The sequence below is a fragment of the Sphaeramia orbicularis genome, chromosome 17 (assembly GCF_902148855.1).
Source record: "Sphaeramia orbicularis chromosome 17, fSphaOr1.1, whole genome shotgun sequence".
NCBI lineage: Eukaryota > Metazoa > Chordata > Actinopteri > Kurtiformes > Apogonidae > Sphaeramia > Sphaeramia orbicularis.
The window spans coordinates 31,503,784-31,527,646 of NC_043973.1; the positions used below are offsets into that span (position 1 = coordinate 31,503,784).

The 23,863-nt window shown below is 37.6% G+C and overlaps 2 protein-coding genes across 4 annotated transcripts in view; one reads left to right on the top strand and one right to left on the bottom strand.

The window, feature by feature from the left end:
• The first annotated feature begins 1,767 nt into the window (after nucleotides 1-1,767).
• Nucleotides 1,768-18,062, top strand: plxdc2a (plexin domain containing 2a). Its single transcript, XM_030160101.1, has 14 exons — nucleotides 1,768-2,007; nucleotides 5,045-5,220; nucleotides 5,639-5,782; nucleotides 5,945-6,014; nucleotides 7,732-7,854; nucleotides 7,971-8,089; nucleotides 9,742-9,841; nucleotides 9,982-10,077; nucleotides 10,256-10,337; nucleotides 13,492-13,552; nucleotides 13,639-13,867; nucleotides 15,350-15,385; nucleotides 15,485-15,642; nucleotides 17,410-18,062. The coding sequence occupies exons 1-14, from the start codon at nucleotides 1,920-1,922 to the stop codon at nucleotides 17,623-17,625; spliced, it is 1,698 nt and encodes a 565-aa protein (XP_030015961.1). The 5' UTR covers nucleotides 1,768-1,919; the 3' UTR covers nucleotides 17,626-18,062.
• Nucleotides 18,063-18,141: 79 nt separating this feature from the next.
• Nucleotides 18,142-23,863, bottom strand: part of myripa (myosin VIIA and Rab interacting protein a) — a 71,543-nt gene continuing 65,821 nt past the window's right edge. For all 3 annotated transcript variants that reach the window (XM_030160093.1, XM_030160094.1, XM_030160096.1), the window contains 4 exons: nucleotides 22,986-23,147; nucleotides 21,259-21,357; nucleotides 21,095-21,155; nucleotides 18,142-18,728 (listed from right to left, as the gene is read on the bottom strand). In XM_030160093.1, coding sequence (XP_030015953.1) covers nucleotides 18,712-18,728; nucleotides 21,095-21,155; nucleotides 21,259-21,357; nucleotides 22,986-23,147 — 339 coding nt within the window. In that variant the 3' untranslated portion in view covers nucleotides 18,142-18,711. The remainder of the gene's footprint in view (nucleotides 18,729-21,094; nucleotides 21,156-21,258; nucleotides 21,358-22,985; nucleotides 23,148-23,863) is intronic.

Here is a 23,863-nt window from a genome sequence, read left to right on the forward strand (position 1 = left end):
GTGACACCGATTCAAAAAATTCGGCTAACTTTTGATGCCCCACTTCTCTAGATACTGTACTCCTATTTTGAGCTCATTTGGCCAAACGGCTTACTAGGAGATAGTTAAAATACAACGTCAGCAAAAACGCTGACTCAGCATTTTGGAAATTTCAATCCAATATGGCCGACTAAGGGTTGGTTTTGGGGCGTGGCCATAATAATATATTTTTTTTTGTCTCTTCATGATGAATCTGTCTACTGATTTTCGTGGCTCTACGATGAACTTTATGTTGGATGCGCTCCCATTGGCGCAATGCATTTCCACTTTTCAAGGGGGCGCTGCATCAACATTTCTTTACCGACATCTACGAAACCTATATGTAAATTCAATTTCTCGCACTCCTGAATTTTGGGCAAAATTTGGTGAGTTTTCGTAAATGTTCAGGGGGTCAAATTTGAGCTCAAAGAGCAGGAGAAGAAAAATAAATAAAATTAAAGAAAAATAATAAGAATCTGAGCAAGAACAATATAGCCGTTTCCGTGGCAACCACGTATTTGGCCTTATGTGAAAGCTCTCGAGGTCCCCCACATGTCTGTGGGGTCAGATGTCACGTGTCGTGCACTTACACACACATGACTGACCCCGAGTGGGCGTGTCCCATTGACTCCCATTCATTCTGAGCAGGTGTAAATATGCGATTTGTGCACATGTCATATACATCTTCGGAAAGGTCTCAGTGCCGTGAATGTGACTATGTGTGAGAGTGGCGACAGTGGCGAAAGGCGACCGCGTCACTGGCGATTTCGTCCCCATGCGCCCACTGCAGACTCAATAGGCCCTGCGCTGGCTTTACTCGGCTCGGGCCTAATAAAATTTTCCTCGTGGTGAAAACTTTTTTTTTATCTTGAAAAATTGTCCTTATCTGCTTATTGTTACATTTCTTATCTTGTACAGGGTGGGGAAGCAAAATTTACAATGAACATTTAGTTGTTTTTTCTCAGCAGGCACTACGTCAATTGTTTTGAAACCAAACATATATTGATGTCATAATCATACCTAACACTATTATCCATACCTTTTCAGAAACTTTTGCCCATATGAGTAATCAGGAAAGCAAACGTCAAAGAGTGTGTGATTTGCTGAATGCACTCGTCACACCAAAGGAGATTTCAAAAATAGTTGGAGAAAGTCTGGAAGTGGAGGAAGCAACAAAAAACGTACCAAAGCTTTTATTAAAGCTCTCAAATCCAAAATCCTAAAGGATCCAACCAAATCCATGAGAAAAATGGCAATTGAACTTGAGGTAGACAACAAGACCGTTAGAAATGCAGTAAAATATGATTTGAAGATTTAAATTCTCATGACTTTCAATAAACTAATTGGTCATACACTGTTTTTCAATCCCTGCCTTATAATATTGTAAATTTTGCTTCCCCACCCTGTATATTGCTACCATTCAGAAGCAGTGCAGACCTTCCCATGGCCTGCTCTGTTGACAGGCCTGTGTTGTGCTCTGGGGCCAACTCCATGTGTCCACTACACTGTGGCTGTGACCCCGCCCCTCTTCCTTCTGCTCCGCGTGGACGCACAAACGTCACCACACATCTTGACCAATCACGTGCTGCTTTAACAGTTTGGGACCGACCCATCACTAAGCATCAGTCCCACAGTTCCAGACTAGTTACAAAAAAAACCAAAAAAAACCCCAAAAAAAACCACACACACTGGCACAAAGTTGTTCATCTGTGGACAGTTTAGAGGTGGACATGGAGGTATACCCTACTTCAAACCACACAGTTAGCTTTGAATTAACTCCGTTTTAAACTATGCCTGGAACCTTTTTTAATCTTGTATAAACTGTCACAGGTTAGCTGACCTGTGCACTTGTACACTGTCTACAATATCTGCATTAGTTTGCGTTTGGAAAAAGGACGGCGATGAAGACACAGACTGTCTACCTCCTCACAGGACTGCTTATTATTTCACTGTTTCACACAAGCTTCACACTGCTGAAGTCTATCAATGGTAAGTAAAAAAAAGAAAGAAAGAAAAAATCCATTCCTTGTGTGTGAATTTTTCTAAGTTATTGCTAGCTAATGCTAACTTTCATTGCGTTCATATATTTTGTATAAAGTAAAATAATTTTCTCCACAGTCCTGAATTTTAGAGTAATTTTATGTCAGTAATAGCTGCAACTACTTTTATATCCAATAAGGGAGAAAATAATTAAAAGAAAAATGCATTTAGGCAAGCTAGCTAACATAGTGCCAAAATTTATCACTGACACTGTAGCTCAGTGTTTTTCAACCTTGGGGTCCGGACCCCACATGGGGTCACCTGGAATTTCTAGTAATTGATAAAAAATAAAAAATTACTAATAAAAATATATATGGTGAGTTTAGAGAGACAATCACAATACATAAATACATATACAATACATTATACAATACATATACATAAATAAGTTGAAACTGCAGCACTGTGGTTCTGTTTATTTGTCAAATGTTCAGTGTGGTCAGTTTCAGATGCTGCAGCTCTTTCATAATTCATAGTTTGAGTTCTTGTTTGTTCAGTATTAATTGTCAGCCTTGTAAGCACAAGCTGGACTGATTGTGCATATCCTGACCAAGGAAAATAAAATTCTCACTTTGCGCAGTAATCTACACCTGGTTTTACTGCCTCTGTCCATAATAATATACATTATATAGCCAAAATGTCTAAAATTAACGTTTATTTGCAACATAGTATGGCAAACTAGGCAAATTTGGATCAAAAACAAGTTAATTTTAGCAAAAAAAAAAAAAAAAAAAGTCTGTTTTGAATGTCTGGGGTCACCAGAAATTTGTGATGTTAAAGTGCGGTCACGAGCCAAAAAAGGTTGGGAACCACTGCTGTAGTTACTTATGATGTATGAATTATTCATACATTAGGATATTTTAACTAACTTTATCTAAATGTCACAGTATTTTTCTGTTTATATTTACACCAAAGAGGAAGTGGAGAGTTTTCAATTTGAAGTGAATCATGAAAGATAATGAGCCTCTGCTGCCACTGTTTTCTTTTTTTTTTGTTTTTTTTTTAAAGTTTGGTTTATTTTCTCAGTGTTAAATTTCCTGTGAGATATTAGGTTTATTCAATCTGAAAATTAGGGTAAAGTGCAGGTGACTAATTGTAAACAGTAAGTTAACAGTATCTTCCACTATATGTGCTCTTTTCACTATATCATGTTTTTTTTTTTTTTTTTTTGACTGTGGTTCTATGGTCAGGTGTGCCCATAGAATAGTGACACCACCACCCTCTAACCCATGTGACAGGTCTCTAGTCCTGGCCTCACATGGCTGCCTGGTCCTGGATCTGCTGGTGTGAAGAATGTGAAGCATGCCTTCACCCTTCACTGTGAAGAAGAAAGTCCGGATTCACTGCTGTCACTGGAGGGGCAGAGTGAGGGTGGCCACATGGCACTGTTCAGGATGTCTTTATGTCCTGGAAACACAAGATACATGAGATGATTTACTCCTGTGTGAAGAGGCAAATTCATCTACTTCCACAAACATGCACAAATATGATTAACTAGCTAACTAATCAACACAGGATATAGGCAACTATTTTGATAATAGAATGTAAAATAGTTCAGGTCATAGCTCAAATATGAGTTTTTTCTTTATTATGTATCATAGGTGATTTTATATATTTTGATTGCTGGAACATCTAAACACATAGCTTCGCCTCTAGAAAATGGAAAACAGGTTTGTATCCACTTATAATTTGTTAAGTATATTCCTATAACAGGATGCTTTTCATGTCATTATTAAGTAAAAACTTATCACAAGACACAGTTACGTTATAGCAATATAAATGACAATATATGATGAAACACTTCATATTAGGAAGTAAGGTTTTGCATTAAGATATGACTTTATTGATCCCATCATGGATCAATAAAGCAGCAAAAATACTGGAAACAAAGTGCAGATGACATGCAGAATATTTAAGAGTAAAACAGGAAAATATAAAAAAGTATATGCTATTTCAGCAACTTTTTCTGTTCATGCATATACTATACATACATATTTACACATTTACAGTATAATTGCATAATGTAAAAAGTGTCACATTAACAAGATAAATAGTAATATACACAGACTGGCCAATAAAAAAAAAATACAACCTGTATTTAACTAAGAGAAGCATTCAGATCCTTCCAATGGATAATTACTGCAGTGATTAATATGTATATAGTATGAAGACTGGACTGTGTTTCAGTGGAAATGGGTCCTGTGGTCTGATGAGTCCAGATTGATCCTGTTCCAGAGTGATGGGTGTATCAGTGAGGAGAGAGGTGGAGGAAGTGATTACCCATCATGCCTAGTAATTCAGTACAAACCTGTGGGGGCAGTGCTATGATCTGGGGTCGGCTCAGTTGGTCAGGTCTAGGTTTATTAAAGTTATACGTGCATAAAATGAGGTCAACTGAACCTGAATATACTGAATAACCAAGTCTGAACAGGAGTGGACTGTTTCTTCCTTAATGACACAGACATATTCCAAGATGACCAGGATTCATCAGGCTGGAATTGTGAAAGATGGGTTTCATATGGATCGGCCACCACACAGTCCAGACCTGAACCCCACTGAGAATCTTTGGGATGTAATGGAGAAGACTTGACACACAAATCTGACTCCCTCATCATTAGTACAAGATTTTTGAGAAAAATTAAGTCTGACATATAGATGTTGTGACATTTATTATGACATTGCATAAGCATTTTGTGGTATAAATTGTACCACGGTGAATGCATCCCATAATTAAGACTTAAGATGGTCCAAAGGAATACTGTGTTTCTGATTTTAGTCATTGTTGTTTTGACTGGGCAGTATATGTTAATTCATAAGTCATAGGTTTGTATGTCTCTATGACAGTAAATTATCTTGTTATAATGTAAAACTTAATGTAATAATATACAGTTCCTATGACCGTGAACTTTCAATGTTATAAATTGATACTAATCCACAGGTATTTGTTAGTAAGTTCTGTTTTACTGAATGGACTCTTTGTTTCCAGAACAAAGCTCATATGTATCCAGAGAGAATCTGGAGCCCAGAGAGCGGAGGTGGACGTCCAGGCCTGGGGCCCCTGGCTGGACTGCAGATAAGAGGAGCCACTACAGAGACCAGCTTGGACCAGATGAGCCGGACCTGTTGATGGAGGAGGGACACGATGACGCTACACAGATTGTGGTGAGGTTATTTGACTGCGAAAAGATGTTTTGGATTTAACATCGTGAAGTTTTATGTTTGCCCGTTAATGTGAAGGATGGAATAACATTAGCTGCAAATGTAAAAATATAAATGATACGAACTGAGCTATAGGACATGAAAATATGCAGAATGTGTTGTGTTGTTATTGCCATGGTTTCCTGACACAATTTCATTAGATACTGTTAAAAATGCCAATGACATTGTAACATCAAAAAAGACAAATTGGGTATTATTTTTTGACATGTGTTTTGCTCTTATTGTGTTTGCGTTGCATATTTTCCTTTTTATACTCATCAGTCTGTTGATCTGGGTCTTCATGAAAAAAATCCACTTTTTCATTCTGGTTCTGTGTAACCCTGCAGTAACGTTTCTACAAACTAAAATGTTTTGTGGACAGAACATTGATCATGCCTACTACACGTCTAAAATCTATGGTTCTGGAGACACGGCCAGTAAAGAGCTGTGGGTGAATATTGATGAGATGGAGGAGGATGACTGGAGGGTCCGCGGCTTCCTGTCCAGTACTCACAGACAGGCTGAGGTATGTGCGTAAAGAGAGTCGCAGGAAAGAGGAAATTATTGTTTTATGCAAAAAAAATAGATATTTCTCCTGCATAAAATGTTCGCTTCTGTTTTGAGTCGTATAAAACCAAGTCATACAACACAGATCACTGTGAACTTTGTGAACTTTCTTTGTTTTCAGAGAGTGAACCTTTCTTTTGACTTTCCTTTCTACGGTCATATCCTAAAGGAAATAACAGTGGCCACGGGAGGTAAAGTGAAATTCACACATCATGTAGCACATCAGATAGATAGATAGTTTGTTTGATTGATTGATTGATCCCAAACTGGGGAATTACAGTGTAGCAGCAGTATGACACACAAGGTGCAAACACACTATGCATACTAAATTATAAGTATAAAAATAGATGTGGATAAAACATACCTATAGAGGGTATGCACATACGTCACTTCCCCCCCGGGCCACGCCCCTCTAAGTCAGACTGAGTGTCTTAAACCAACCTGCTCAACATGACAGAGTATAGCAGTAAACATAGCAAGACCGGCAAAATGTGAAATATGAAATTAAATGAAGGACAATTGGACTGGACATGGATCTGTACGAGCTACCAAAGAACAAGTGGTCCATGAACACTGACGTGGACGCAAATGGAGGATCCTGACACCCAGGGTGGAGGGGATCAGCGCTATTTTGACCTGAAACAAATATACATGGTTTCATTATTCTTGTAATATTATGGCTTTATTGTCGGAATATGACGACTTTAATCTCATAAGCGAATGACATTTTTGTTAAATTATGAGTTTTTTTAGAGCTACGACTTTATTCTCATAACATTGTGATTCTTTTTGTATTCGACTTTATTCTCATAAAATTACAGGTTTTATATCGACATTTTATGACTATTCTCGTAGTGACAAGTGTTTTTATTTACTTATGTGGTCCTAATACTCCGTCGTAGCTTTATTCTCCAGTTCCCCCATATTTGAAAAACTGGGTTAACCTCAGTTTCAGTTAGTTTACTAATCATGTAGGAGCACAAGGTTCAGAATCACAAAATGAAGACAAAAACCATGAAAGATCTGATCAGGAAACCAAGAGCTTTACTAAGAAGTACCGTTAGCCAAAACAATATGTAATTTAAGGTCTGATTGGACTCAAAAATACAGCATAAATGAATGTTAGCTGACACCAAACGGGATCCACAGATCTAGGTTTGGTTTCCTTGATTTGGGGATCCATCTCCTTCTCTGTTCTTTGTCTTTCAGTGTCTGTAAAACGATAGCTCTGACTGCTTTAAGAACCTGTTCATACAATCAATCGCACAACAGCTCTTCCTCATTTTTTATTAAATATTGTTCTTCAGTTTAGACAGTATTGAAGCCAACGCTGCCACTCATCTCCCTCTTTCTGCCACTCAGTGGGCGGAACCACGGTGACTTCTGCTAGCGGTGACGTCACGTGCAGACCCTCTATAGAATTAAACTGTAAGGTGCAAAAATAAACTGTAATGTTCAGTATGATGAAGGTGCAAAATGACATTAAAGTTTATAATGTAGCTGAAGATTTGTAGTTACTATTGAGAATACTGACCTCATGTCTTGTATGTATCGTGTATTTTGAGTGCTGTTTCAGCTGAAGACTGGTCTTTATATTTTCTTTATATGTTTTGACTATAGTCTGTAAAAGAGATACATGCATCTAATTTAAACAGTTTTAATCCACATAGCTTTGGGGTGGATTTTTAAGTTTAAGTTTTATTTGAAGTCTTCTGTGGAAACACAACACTAGAACTAAATTTACCAAATGACTTACTACCAGTATGTGATATAAATATGGAGTAACATTTGAATTAGGTATTACATGATCCTATAAAGGCTCATTTTGTGGGTCGCAATAATAAATTGTTGCTGATTGTGTTTGTGGTGCCAACTAAAGCCTTGATGCTCTGTTTGTTTATTTCCCAGGTTTTATTTATACTGGAGATGTAATGCACCAGCTCCTCACAGCCACTCAGTACATCGCCCCTTTGATGGCGAACTTTGACCTTAGCCTTTCCAAAAACTCCAGTGTCTTTTACTGTGATAATGGTAAGAAAGTATGTGAAACGTGCATCATTGTCATTTAACCAGTGTCCTAGCCTCCTGTGCATTATTTATTTTCACTGAACTACACTGCATGGTTACGTTCTTATTCTCCCCTGTAGGCACTACGCTGGTGGTGCAGTGGAACCACATACACCTGCAGGACAATGTTAATGCGGGGACTTTCACCTTTCAGGCCATTCTGCACAGTGACGGACGTATCGTCTTCACCTATAAAGAGGTAGCTGCCTTCCCTTATTTAATCACTGAATAGTTTTTTTTAACCCATAAAGACCCAGTGCTGCTTTTGTGTCAGTTACCAAATATTTTTTTCTCTGTTCTAACCTTTCCTGGGTGATTTAACGCCATTTATTATAATATTATCCCCTGTATTTTGTTTTTTCAGTTAAAATCATGTATTTTTCTATATTTAATTCACTAGTCATGTAGATCAGGGGTCGGCAACCCACAGCTCCGGAGCCGCATGTGGCTCTTTCATCCCTCTGCTATGGCTCCCTGTGGCTTTAGGAAAATGAATAATGAGTATTTAATTAAAATTTATTTTATTTTAGTTCATTAGGTTTTTACATGTAATTCTAAATTTGAAGATTATTGTGATCTTGTAACATTAAAATAAGACGTGTTTAATTTTTTGTTGCTCAATAAAATAATGGCAAAAGGTTTAAACGGTTTGAAGGTTTGAAACACTCGACAGCTAATCTTGAAGATGCTGTTGTTGATGAAGATGTTCTTGCTCAGAATTACAAATGGAGTGAGACTGAAAACCTTCTCAAACCAGACAAACTTGTGTTTGAAACATGGAATGCCATCCCTGACACTTATGAAAATGAAAAAGAAGGTCAGGAGCAAAAATGACTTTAACCAGGTAACATAAATATTGTAGTTGGCTGCTAATTTGCAAAATATATTTGACATTGTTCAGTGAGATAGTCCTTTTTTATTCAGGTTGACAGCTGACTGCACACTGAATGTGATAAAAGGACAACACATAGAAACGAACGGCATTTTCCTTTTTTTTTTCTGAGTTCTAAATGTTTTTATTGCATGCAGAAATAAAATTTGGTTTTCTCTACTGCAGTTCATTGATTTTATAAATGCAACACGCTATTGTTTTTTTATACATAGCATAAAGGTTAAAAAAAAAAAAAAAAAAAGATATATGCAGTTTTAGGTTCATTTTAGTTTTCATAAGGGGTTTGTGGCTCCCGGTCTTTTCTTTTCTATGGGAAACTGGCCCAAATGGCTCTTTGAGTGTTTACGGTTGCCAACCCCTGATGTAGATGTTCAGAATGTGAGAGTGATTGGTTGTTCGTTGTTTCTATATGTCAGCCCTGCGATGAACTGGCGACTCATCCAGGATGTATCCTGCCTTCACCCATAGGTAGCTGGGATAGGCTCCAGCACACCCTGCCACCCTAGTGAGGATAAAGCGGGTTCAGAAGATGAATGAATGAATGTAGATGTTCATAAATGCTCAGAGTAAATTCAAAGGTTATTATATCAAAACAATGAAAACTGAAGGAAAAAAGTGATTTTTTTTCAGCAAAATATATCATTAACTAGGCATAAACCAAGTGTCTCTATTTGCTGTCATTTGTCAGACTCCATGGGTTTTACTGGTGAATCAATGTTGTAGAAGATGACGGTGCTTCCACAGTAACTACTGAGCCTCTGAAATGGGTCATATCTGATGACCATGAAAAGATGACAAACTGCATTTTACACCAATTATTTTCATGTATTGATACGGTTAGTGGATCGACAGGTATTAAACATTTTAGATCAGTAGATGGTTTTGGTCAGTGGTGGTTGTTTGGGTCTTTATGGGTTAATGCAGAAATTAGATGAATCACATGCGGCTTTGATTCTTAGATTCCTGTGGATGTGAACAACATCAGCACTGAGCATCATCCTGTCAAAGTGGGCCTGTCTGATGCGTTCGTGGTGCTTCATGAGATAGAGCAGATTCCTAGTAAGTTGTAGATTTCTTGTGAGGGAAATTCTTTAGAAGTCCCTACAAATGAATTATTTTGTTTTTTGTGTTTTAACCCGGCACCGTACTGGGTTTCTCCAATACTTAAGTAACATTGTGTGCTTTGTGACCTGTTCCAGATGTTCGGAGGAGGACCATTTATGAGTATCACAAAGTCGATATCCTCAAGTCCAAGATCTCCAATTCTTCAGCTGTGGAGATGCTGCCACTGCCTAGTAAGTCATTTTTAAAGGTACACATGGAAACCAGTCATTTTCCCAGTAATACCAGTGAGTACAGAAGAATGATAATAGTAGCAGCTGATCTGTAAAGGGCCTGTAAAGATGCACTGGGTGTATTTAAGCCAAACCCGTCTCCTCCTCCTCTGTCTTCTGTGTCTCTCTTTGTCTTCAGCGTGTCTCCAGTTCTCCAGCTGTGGTCCATGTGTCACCTCTCAGATTGGCTTTAACTGCAGCTGGTGCAGTCGCCTACAGAGGTACAACGGGAATTCAGTTGGACTTTTTAATCTGACTTTACTCTCATTTGATATATTTAACCCTTTCGTGCATAGTGGTCACTACAGTGGACAGCTATTCTACAGCTGTTCTCTTGTATATTTATGGTTTTTATTGTTTTAGTTCCAGCTCAGCCAACACAGTGGATCATCCCATACACTGACATTCATACCATTACTGTAACTTTGCTGTTCTAGATAAACCTGATCTGCACTAACATGTTTGAGTGTAAATCAATTGCTTGTTATTATTATTAGACTGTAATTAACAGTTTTTTTTTTTTAAACAATTTATTGTTTTTGGCATATTATCTCTATAAAGTGAGTAATAACTAGCATTAGAGTATGTTAAAATGACAAAACATCAAATTAGCAGCATCAAAAAAAAAAATGTAATAGTTTTCACACAGTATATCAGTAAATACATGGTTTTTGCTTCAAAAATTAAATGCATGGAGTCCAGCTGAGTGGACATTTTTGGAACTCCATGAAAAATAGGTTCATAAAAAAATATTCAATGACATTGTTTTTTTTTTCATGTGTAAAGATGGATAAAAACACTCAGGCAAAAAATCTTGTTTAAGGCTCTCATAATTCACGCATGAAAGGGTTAAACATATCCCAATCAGAGGTGTTAAAATGGGACAGTAAACTTGAGTTACTCATTTACCTGATCCAGAGAGTTCTCAGTCCTGCTATGACTATATTTTGCAGGATCAAAGGTAATATGTCAGTCCCTCCAGAAAAACACAATTATGTGATCACTTAATTCAATACATAATCAAGCAAATAGCCACATTATGCGTGGGTCCGCATTTTTTTCAAAAAGGGCGCATATTTGCCACAGTAATAGCATATTTCCACACAGAATACATGGAATATGCTGGGCTTGCATGATTTCATTATCCCCACATAAAGTTGAAAAAATATTGCATTGTAACTTGACATGGGTAGTGATGTAATAAGTGACGCACAACATCATCGGCTCATGCATCCACAGAAGGTAAACTAACCGCGAGCCTTGGAAAAAATCCTGCAAGATGATGAAAAATGCAGCTCATTTACCGACAAACATATCTGCAAAAGACAGACCAAAGCAGTACCCCAGTGTGCTACACAAAAGTGGCAGCGTACTATTTTACACCCCATGCAAATGTACGACGGAACAGAAGAGGAAATCAACACTGGAGTCACTTTTCTGGCACGAAATATTTGCAGCGATAATAATGTTATATGAACATCTATATCATAATACTAGAAGGTCTCAGAGCATCTGTGTGTGTGTATGTGTGTATCTGCACAGTTCTGAGAAATTGAGATGTTTTTAACTGGCCAATTTGGTACCTACAGTTGAGGGATAGTCTCATCTCCACATTAAATATCCCGGCAAGTTGATAGGACCAATATTTTGGAAGATATTAGTTACTTTAGAATACAGTAGCCTTACAATCACATTGTTCTGTTGACCGGAAGCCCAGTACCACACTGCATGGTGGGAAATGAAGTTAAAAACAGGAACGTTGCATTTACTAGCTTCAGTCCTTAGATATCAGTATTAATATGACCCATGGGGAACCAGGGGTCAACACTTGTGATTCAGGAATGTTAAAGCTATATTTGAGCCATGCTTAGAAAACAAAGAACTAAAACATAACCAGCACTTTCTGTAATGTAGTGTATGTTTACTTCTTGTATGTTTGCTTATCATAGGATGTAATTAGACATTTTTCATTTAGTAGTAGCCTCGTTAGAACAAGGTGTGGGAGAAGAATGTTTTTTTTTTTCCATTGAAATGCATGTTTTCCAGTTGCAACTCTGTGCATTTTTTGCAAATTCCCCACAATTTTACTACATAAAATCACATAAAAACTCTGCATACTTCATTGCATTATCAAAGATTTTTTCGCGCATTTTTCTGGAGGGACTGATATGTGCTGAGGCCAACCTCATTTATTCAAACCTGCTGTAGTTATAAAAAGCCTCTGGTTATTCTGTTGGAAAAAATGGTGTAGGGCAGAGGTGTCAAACTCATTTTAGTTCAGGGGCCATATTCACCCCAATACAATCTCGAGTGGGCCGGACCAGTAAAATAAGAACAATGAAAAAAGTAAAATTACATTATGATAATGTTTACATCTACAACGTTTCCTTAAATATCTGAATAACATGAACAACTTGAAATGTCTCAAGAAAAACAAGTGCAATTTTAACAATATTCTGCCTTGGTTTATCAATTTATACTTTACATGTGCCAATGGAATAGTTCCTTTAGTCTTCAGTAAAAGTAACACAATTGACCCTTTTTTTCTAAAACTTACATGACAACTTACATGACAATTACAAATACAGAAAACATTTAGTAACAGGCAGAATATTGGTAAAATTGCATTTACTTCACTTAAGACATTTCAGAATGTTCATATTCAGGTTATTTACATTCTTTGTAAAAGGATAGTTTGTTACTCTAAACATTTTCATGTAATTTTACTTTTTCTTTTACTAAAACAAAGATAAAATCTGCAGTTGTCATTATGTATAGGGTATTGTGATAATATTTTACTGATATGACCCAATTGACATCTTATTAGTCATTATGTGGAACTTGAATTAAAATGAATTTTACACCACTGATTGATAATTTCTTCAGTGTAAATTTTGCTTTTCACAAATTCATCCTACGGGCCAGATTGGACCTTTTGGCGGGCCGGATTTGGCCCCCGGGCTGCATGTTTGACACCTGTGGTCTAGGGATATCCAATACATCAAAATAAATACATTAACTTAATTTGGATATCCAATATTCAAATTATTTTACTTTTCAGAAAAAGAGGGTCAATTGTGTTACTTTTACTGAAGACTAAAGGAACTATTCCATTGGGTTAATAATGTAGAGCGCTTTGGGTGTCTGGAAAAGCGCTATATAAATCCAATCCATTATTATTATTATTATTATTACTACATTATGTAATGTATTGCTCTACTCTTAATAACCTTATTAAAGCAATTCCCAATCAGTCCTTTTTTATTTAATACAATGGCCAATTAACAAAAACTACTAGCTGACAGAAGTTGACAAGTTTAAATGTTTTGGGAGAAAAGAGCTTTCATCCAATAATATTATCTAACTCTTCTTCAGATGCTCCAGTGGTTTTGATCGCTATCGTCAGGACTGGGTGGACCACGGCTGTCCTGAGGAGGTTCACATTATTTTGCAGAAAATCACAGTTAACCTGGCATTACTCATCTGTGTCTGAACCAGAATTTATTTATGTTTGCTTTCCAGAGGAGAGATTCCCGGTGTCTCCGAATGACAGACGTCACAAACTCCACATCTTCCCACTTCACACACACCACCACCGCAGTGGCTGTGACCGCAGGGCAACAGAGGAGCTCCAGTTCCACCTCCTCCTCCCTCAGCAACACACAGAGCGTCACTAACACCTCAGCACACAGCAGCACAAACAGAAGAACAATTTCCACCCCACATCCCCCCACCAGCAAACCTGCACAAGGTGGGTTGACAAGTGTCTTTCATGCTTTCTGTGGTGCATGCAAACATCAGTCTACATGTAACGGTTTTAAAGTGTATCTACATTACCTGTTTCCAGCTACAGTTATGTCTCATCCAGTCTCATTACTATCAGATGAAATAATGTTTGTATTGCTGCATTTTTCCACGCCCAGTGTGTTCAGTGTGAGGGTCAAGTGGTCAGCTATTTCCCAGCCCTCTGTTGACTCATAGCTGAGCGTATACAGCGCCATGTTAAATACTGCATAGTGTCCTCAGCTGCTGAAGGATGACTCAATGTATGTGTAGCGCTCTGTGTCCTCGCTGGGTCAGAGGATGAGAGAGCTCTTATTTTTGTCTCAAGTACCCAGTGTAGGTGTATGGTTAAGAGTCTTAGAGTGTCATACACACATATTGAATCACATAAAGGAAAATACTGGAAGCTTTTATTCATCAACATTTTTAATAAACAGACAAATAACAAGCTAATGGCTCCCTGTGAGCTTCAGGATTGATTTTGTAGTGCTTTTAGTGGTTTTTAAAACTCTTAATGGTCTTAGCCCTATTTATTTATCTGATTTGCTTTTAACATATGAGCCCTCTTGGACCCTCATGTCCTCAGGTAGTAATCTCTTAACTGTTCCTAGAGTCCACACTAAGACTCATGGTGAGGCCTCATTCAGCTTTTATGGCCCCAAACTATGGAACAGCCTACCTGAGGACCTGAGGTCCGCTGCAAGTGTTCATATTTTTAAAAGTAAACTCAAAACTTATCTTTTAGTCTAGCTTTTAATTAAACCCTTGCTGTAAACTTTACTTTGTTGCTTGTATTTTTATTTGCAACCGCGGGACAGTGGGGGGTTTTGTTGTGAAGCACTTTGTGCTACATGTACCATGTATGAAAAGTGCTATAGAAATAAAGTTTGATTGATAGATTGATAATGCTTCCCTTTGATATTCGGACATTGGCTATTTTTGAGTAAATATTGAAAATTTAATGTGATTTAAGGCGTGTAATTCGGGGGAATATAGCAAACCCCATGTCCATCCCTCTGTCATTTTGTTGTGTCTGGAGCATTATTGGAAAAAAAAAAAAAAAAAAAAAATTTTTTACCGAACTGTCTTTTGCTGTGTTGTCTGTGATGTTTGCCATCACTTTGTTTTCACAGCAGTTACAAAACCATTGGATGTTTTTTTTCCAGTAAACTACTTGAGACACTGTTCAAGTCCCCTGCTGTCACTCACTCCAAAAAAAAAAAAAAAGTTAACGTCACTAAAAAGTATTACTTGACCATTTTGTGGGTGTTGGGGGATATGCCATAGCCAAAGTCACTGTTTTTTGTTTTAACAGAATAACACAAACCTCACACATGAGAAAATTATGGACTATAACAATGCTATTGAGATGCAGCATAAAACACATGAAAGAAATCCAGACATCTTAAAAAAAACACGAGACAGAACCTCTTTATTCTTCTTTTTGTAGATGACACAAAGATCTCTTTGCGCATTAATGAAAAGCGTAAGTTTAATTAATTTTCAGCCTTTTTCAGTGTCATTATTTGAACATGAGATGTGAGTAGGAGTTTCCTCACAGAGTTTCACTGTCATTTATGTGCAGCAGGGGGTGAGGAGACTGCAGGGCAGAATGATGAGCGGCTGCAGATTGGTCTCCTGGTGGGCATCATCATGGTGACAGTTGTCATGGCAGCAGCAGTTCTTCTGTCTGTCTACATCTACACTCATCCTACCTCCAGTGTCAGCCTCTTCCTCATGGAGGTCAGTGCCAACAGCTATACTTAATCTGCTCATTTTATCACTGTGATTCTAGTTTTTATCTATTGTATTCACACAGTTATTACTGCACTTTGAAACTCAAAGCTATAGCTATAGCTTCAGTGCAAGCAAAACCTTTCAATAGTTCTATGTGGCCATGAATATTATTATGGTATGTCAATGTATCTCTAGTGTATCATCAACAGCAGGGTGCTTGCGCAGGTAAGTCTTGCTGTTTTCCAGACCTTGAAAAGTCTGGAATTTTGTGTGAAAGTCTTAGTAAAGTATAGAAAAAAAAGGGTTATAGGGTCATAGGGTTTGCTCAAAGGCACATAATCTTGTAAGATAAGAAATAAATGAGGAAAGCATATAAAACTAGAAGCACTCGGAGAGCGCAGACCTCCACCAACGCAGATCAGTGGGCCCCCGTGGCCCCCCCACCCCCAATCACCACCAAAATTTAATCATTTGTTCCTTGTGCCAGTACCAACATTTGCTGAAATGTTCAACCAAATCCGTCCTTAACTTAATGAGTTATCTTGCACACAGACAGACAGACAGACAGACAAACCAACGACGGCAAAAACATAACCTCCTTGGCAGCGGTAAAAAACACGATATTATTTTCACTGACCGGTCAGTACTGGAATGATTCTAGTGAAACTTGTTTGTGTGATATCCATGCACTTTTGTGATTTTCATAGGCTTTGAAAACATTTCTGGCAGTAAAACGTAATTTAATGCAAATTATACATTCATTCATTCATATATTTATTAAAAGAAACTTTTCTAACACCCACATTGGGTACAATCTCAACCAAAAAAGTAGTGACGCATTTATAAAAATACATAAAGTCAAGGCCTGGGGAAAAACCGGCAGTTTTGAGAAAGTCTGGAAAACATCTGGAATTTTTATTTGGGTAAAGAGCAAGCACCCTGAAATGTATTTGTGTGGTTTGCACACTTTTTTGTTGCAGTTCTGTAATGAATCTACCTTGATGCGATGCTTTGGATTTTGAGGTTGCATGAAATATTTATCCAGTGGACATCAATTAGCTGCACAAAAGTTAAGCAATGTAATGCTGTGAACATGTATGGACTATGGAAAAATACCTCATGCAGCCCCACATGAGAAAAGATTACAGAATTAAAAAAGAGCAAATCGTTAAAACCAAAATATTTGATCTATTATGAACACTTGAATTGAATTGACTTCAGTTGCAGTCTTTCTATTACTGTCCACTCCACTCATGCAGCATTGAAGAGAATTAGACCACCTGTTCCTCTCTTTTAGAAATTCAATCCAACAGCCCTTCAATATGACTGTTTTTCACAATCACATGCTTTTAAATTGTACATTTATCGATACTGGGTTTTATGGGGTCATTACGTACAACTCATTTATTCATTACATTTGTAAAGAAAATATTTTGTGTGTCTCTTTCCAGATTTCTGCCTCACATACACTCTCAAAAAACTAATGCCATCACAAGTTTCATTCATGACAAATGTTGACTTTTTATTTTGTCACAGTGGTCCAGTGATAATTTCCAAAGCTGTAAAATGAAATCACAGTAAATATTTGGGACACCTTAGTATACCGCAAGACAAACCAACTAAAGCTTTCAAAATTCTAAAACAAATCAAGTGTGTAAGAATTTTTTTGACCGTTTTACTGTTACTTTGAAGAAATTCTATTAAATTTAAACCACAGAAGGTGAGCGAAATAACGTCATACAAATCTAACTTTTCCATTGTGTTTTCCTACAGCGGCGTCCGACCCGGTGGCCAATCCTGAAATTTCGACGGGGCTCCAGTCGGCCTTCCTACGCAGAGGTGGAGGCCTCTGGTCAGGACAAAGAGGGCGCGGTGGTGATCGACCCCAAACAGGCTTTTATCATTTCAGACCGGCGAGAGAGCGAACAGAAAGAAGGATTCATAGTTCCTGACCAGAGGGAGCGCTTCCTCATCTCAGACAGCTCCTGACTAAAACTACTACCCAGAAGGCTCTGGGACAGAGGTTGCACTCTATGGGAGTTATCTTTCCTTTCCTGATGCAGAGACATTTTATTTTCCACCTGGAAGGACAGAATTGAAGCATTCCAAGAGGAAATTTTCAAACCTCTATGAGGAAATGAAAACAGAATATTTTATGAAATCATGCGGCTTAATGTTGTAGTGCGTAGCTAAAAAAATACTCAGGTAAAAAAAATGATTTAGTTTGAAACTGTCCTGTTGGTTGGTGTTTACAGCAGAGGTGACGCTGCTCAATGCTTGTTTTGAGACCATTTCTGTCAGAGACGCTGTTATTTTTCCTGAACTGTTGTGTGTCGTTCCCACTCCACCCTCAGAAAAGAGGAATGTCATATTTGGGTGTCATTTCCTCATCTGAAAAATACAGACTAAATTCCTCACCAATACACCCACCTTCATCTGAGGGGAAACAACGAGTGTTTTCACCTCTGTTTGTCTCAATGAAAAACATATTTCCACAAAGCCATCAACATTTGTAACAGAAACCTTTTAATTTTTTTAAAGGCAGAAAAAAAATTACTGATTATTTCGCTGTACACATATGTACACTACAAACACCCACACTAATGGAGAAAAACAGTTCCTATAATGCAGTAGTAAATTTGAGTGGTTTTACTGAGGACTGCACTGCTTATTTGGGTTGTTGATAAGTCGGACATCATACTTTTATGGCTCTTGTCATCAAAAAATACAACTCAAAGGCTTTAACAGTAACTCTTAAAAACACACTTGTGATTTTCTTATTGTTAGATTTGGTGAGCTGAGGGTTTTCCTGCTACTTTCCTCTACAAGGTTGATCAATGCTGATACATTTCTTAATACTGATCATAAATTTCACAACAAATATCTACATCTCTGACAACGTATCATCTCTAAGGACAGAACAGTATGACATTTACAGACAGTATTAGTGTCCCATTATTTGCAACATGTTTAAGGCAAGTGGTGTCAGGAGAATGAATAACTAAGACTGGCTTGAAGTCTTCAGGGTGAAGGCACGGCTGGGATGGAACTTCTGCAAAGGTCTTGGTAGATGATTTAGGTTTCCTTATCATCTGAGGTAGAAGAAAACAAAACAACAACAAAAAATGTAAAAAAAAAAAAGAAAAAGAAAATATCAATTACATGCACAATTACCAGTCAGTAAAAATCCGCCACAAGTCAAAGCATTTGCTTGAACATATGGAGCGATTCTCTAAAAAATAAAGGCTTTAACATGTGCTCTGAAAATGAACAGTTTGGACTGGGTTTGGTTTATGTTTCAGGAGTGTTTTAGCTAATTTCTCAGGCATTAATTAACTGATCCCTAATATGTGTAAGTGTTTTTTAATGTTTCCTCAGTGGCTGCCAACTGGAGTACAATAGTATTAGTAACACTATTGTTTTGGACAGTTTACCGGTGACTTCCAGTGGAGCAGTTACATAATACTATGTGATAAAAAATTGGTAATTTAGGACATGTTTCATCATATTTGGTAACTGTATAGTATGTGAAAGGAAATTTGGTGGTGTTGCTTGAGGAAATGAGGTATCTACATTTTCCATAATAGGGTCCAATCAGGCGGTAACACGTGGACACATTTCGTGTTCAGCAGTCTCTGTCATGTCAGCAGAGTAACTTATATGCATGTATTATACATATTTGAGTAGGTATTTATAAGCACTTTAGCATTATATATAACAAAATTTGGGGAGATACATTTTTTAGGTGAAATAGGTCAAATTACTGCTCAGTAACATGTGGACTTGAAACGGACATACATTTTTTAAGCTTTACGCAAACATTCAAAACATGCAGTTCTTGACAGAAATTGATATGGAGTAGGACAAAACCTTTTAGATATTATGTTCAACTATGCTGAAAATAAATTTTGGAGTAAAATATTGAAAAGTCTCTGTTTTATTGACATGAAAATGTGGTAACACGTGGACAGGTTGCCATAGTAACACATGGATGACTCTTTACCATTGTATGCATCACCCAAAATGTGGACTTACTTTTTAAAACAACAAACCAGATATAATCACAATGCTTTATTTAATGTATTTAATACTAACAGTGTTATTTATAACTTGTGCTGGTCCATACTGATGAAGATAAAGTACAAATAAAGAGTCTTTTCTTGGTAACAGTTCATAGATAGCTTTTTTTAAACGTGACCAGTGTTTGAATTCACAAACTTCATCATTCAGAATTTTAATTTCTCAGTAATAGACAGTCTTTTCATGTCTTTTTGTTAATTTAATGCAGCCTAGCAAAAGCTTCAGAACTTCTCCTTTACTGTGTGAGTGGTACTTTAAAAAGGATAACAGTTCCATAAAATAGAGATCTTTAGCTAAAAAATGAGCCCACTAGATAAATGATGTGTGCAAATGTACTTTTTCATGTTGATGTTCACTTTCACTTGATCGGACCCAATAACTAAAGTGTATGTCATGCAAGGAAACCAATCAAATGGAAAGACTGAAGTTGTCATATGAACATTTAAGTTGTATTCATTATATCCCCGAAATCAAGTTTTGAGTTTCACTGGATAGCCTTTGTGTGAACACGATAACTAGGACAGATTTAGTTGGAGTTCTTCTCCCTTGATAACCAACATAGTGGACCCCTGGTGAAAGAACCCCTTTAATTTTAGCTTCTCTATGAGTATTACAAGTCATCCAAATGGAGGCACTTTAGTTGAAAATCAGTTTTTTTGGACATAAATCAAGCAATAATAGGCCGATTGAGATAAAATTTGGTTCATATTGATCGTCTTGCAAATGTCCATTTTCTGTCTACCATCCAGAGTTCATATGGTGTCATGTTCATTCACTAAGTGGAGTTTTGTGGGAAAAAAATTGGTTCTCTGATCATTATTCTGCCACTATCAAGTCCACGTAGCTCAAATTCAGTTCATATCATTTGTCTAACAATTCTCTTTCTTCATGCCACTATCTTGAGTTTACATGATTTCATATTTTGACACCAGGTGGTGTGTTTTTTCCAAATGCCTGGGGGAGCAGAGGATTAGGGGGATTTCACTAATATACCCTTGCTGTCGGCCCCTGACAGTGTAAGCCTCGTTGATTCATAATGTTGACTCATGCGGTGAGTAAAAGGCAAGAAAAAGTTCCATTATGAAACTCAGTGGAAGTAGTCATATGATGAATTAAATTTGAAACGAAACATTATTAAGTCTGTAAACCTTGGAATGAAAGCTTGTTACATCTTAAGCTGTAGATGAGATCATAGAGCATAAAGTGAGATCTGATCAATACGTGGTTACTTCAAACATTAGAATGTAGTTCACCTCTACTAGATCAGTTGGTACTAAATCAGTAACAGCTCCAGACAGGCCCATATACTCATTTTATTTAACTGCATTAAACAGTAAACAAATGTAACTCACATGGATATTTTCTTTTTTTGTTTTACCTTTGACTGGTGGTGCAGGTAATCGCCTCCTCAGTTGTCTGGATGAATCCAGAGTAACAGGCTGAAAAATAATAAAATGAAGAAAAAGCAGATCAACATATAAACACTCCGATAGATAAATATTGCAATAATTCACAGAATGTCAACCAGAGGAGAGAATTTACCATCACTGGTATGGTCCTGGTTTTAGTGAAGCGTGACTGGGTGTCCACATCGAGGCCTGCACTCTTCAAAGCAGCTATTCTGGCTGAGATGTCGCTTATCTACAGTAGAAACAACAAGCAGCAGATGGAAACACTCTTCAGAACAATCACACTGTTTTGTAGAGTTTATGGTCTGTATAGTTTAATCTGGTTCAAGGTATCTGTATTATCCCAGAAGGGCAATTTGTTTTGCAGCCAGCAGAACAATCATCAAGCAAACAGACAAAAAACAAACAAATACAATACAAATACAATAAATACAACCATACCAGTATAAATAATTAAAGAGTGTCATTAACCAGCTGGAGGGCAGATGGAATTAAGGATTGTTATTGGTTCTCCTCAGTGGCTGGCTATGACCTGATGGGAGCAATCTGAATTCACCAGATAATGGATGGTTCGAGTCACCAATAATGCATCGACCCTTTTTCAGGAATCTGCTGTTGTACAGGGCAAGAAGATTGCTGAGGAGAGTGCCAGCAATTTTAGTACAAATTTTCACAATTCCCTGAAGACGATTTCTCTCTGAGCAGAAAGTGACCCATGCCAGCAGATAAAAGAAAAGGTTGAAATGGACATTCTCATAAAAGTTGTCAACATTCAATCTGCAGAGTTTATGTAAGATGTACATCTGCTGGTGTGCTTTTTAGCGTACCAGCTGACAGGCCATAAGCTATTGTCGTCATGCAGCGTCCGGTGTCGTCGTCTGTCGTCCCTTGTCCGTTACAAAACTTTCAATGGTCTTCTTCTCCGAAACTACAATTCCGATTGACTTCAAACTTGGTATACAGCTTCTTTATGATGATGTCAACAAAAGTCAGTGAAATTATTTGGATCTGGATCTGATTCTGGATTTGGTGCGCCTTTGAAAAATTTCCCCACTATTAGAGATAGGAAGTGGATGGATGCAATAACTCAGTAAATATAAATGATATCCAGTGTAAATTTCTCCAGTCCAGTCCTGATGGGGAGATGACCAAAACATAATGTCCACATGCTGATCAGGATCTTCTTCTGGATCCGGGAACTTACGGAAAATTTAACATGGGCTCTTATGGGGAAAACATTTCAATCGTCTTCTCCGAAACTCCAGTTCTGATTGACTTCAAACTTGGTATACAGCTTCTGTATGATGATGTCAGCACAAGGTATTGAAATTATTTCCATCTGGATCTGATTCTGGATTTGGTGCAACTTTGAAAAATTTTCCCATTATAACAGATAGGAAGTGGATTGATCCAATAAATCAGTATCAATGATATCAAGTTGGAATTTGAATTTTTTACAGATCTGATTGGAATATGATCAAAACATGGGTTATTTCTGTAATAGAATAAATACACAGAACTGGCTGATACTAAATGGCATCTGGATACATTTCCCAAAGCTTTTAATTTGGCCGGTAAGCTCCAGGGCCATTGGTCCTATTTTTACTGTGTAGACATGTGACTTTTTCTTATCTTTATCTCGACAGTGACTGGTAAACATCTGCGTAGGTTCTTCATGTCACATGTAAAGTTATCGACTGTAACATTTGTTTATGAAAATGCATTCAGTCATATCCAACTGTATGAATGTGAACATAAAGTGCTGACGTCTGTCATGTAGCAGGCCATTATTAGGTTTTTTTCATAACTGTTCTCTGCTTTTGAGATGGACACCATGGAAGCCATTCCTCATGGACCCACCCGTAGTTCAGACTGTTGAACCTTAGCAGCTGCTGATGCCACCTGCTCCTCCAGGAAGGACAGCTCCATATCGGACGTGGAGCTGCAGATGCCCCTGGCGCACTCCTCCAGGTCGCTCAGCTCCGCCTCCAGCCCATACACTGTGCTAGCTGCCACATACACCTGCAGAAGATGTATTTCATATGGAATAAGGTATTATTAACAAGAAACCACTGACATGTCACAGTGGAGTCACCTAGCAGAGCGGCCACTGATCAGATAAACTGCACTTATGTCATTTGTAATCAGCATCTGTATCATAATAATAATACAGGAAGGTCTCAGAGCATCTGTGTGTGTGTGTGTGTGTGTGTGTGTGTGTGTGTATCTGCACAGTTCTGAGAAACTGAGACGTTTGTAACTGGACAATTTGGTACCTACTAGGGCTGTGTACTGGCACGAATCTGGCGATACGATACAAATCACAATACTAGGATCACGATACGATATATCATGATACTGTTAAAAAGGCAATTTTTTGTTTGTTTCTTTTTTTTTTTTTAATGATTATTTCCTTGAAGAATTGAATTACACCAGAAATCTGCACAAATACTAAACACATTTTTATTTGATCCCAACAGGATCTAATGCTGTATCACAAAATGTTCCTGTGTTCAAACTGAAATTCTGTTTTACAGACATTACAGTTTCAGATCCTGCTCAAATGTTCATATTCTATTACAGTCTACTCTCGTTATACCGCCAACTTCCGTTCACGGCCAAATTGGCGGTATAGCGAAAATGGCGTTACAACGGGTTGCGTCCATAATGTGCATGTCTTTACTATATGATGTCTATGCTGCCTCCGTTAACCCGTTCTAATTACGTTTCTAAATAAA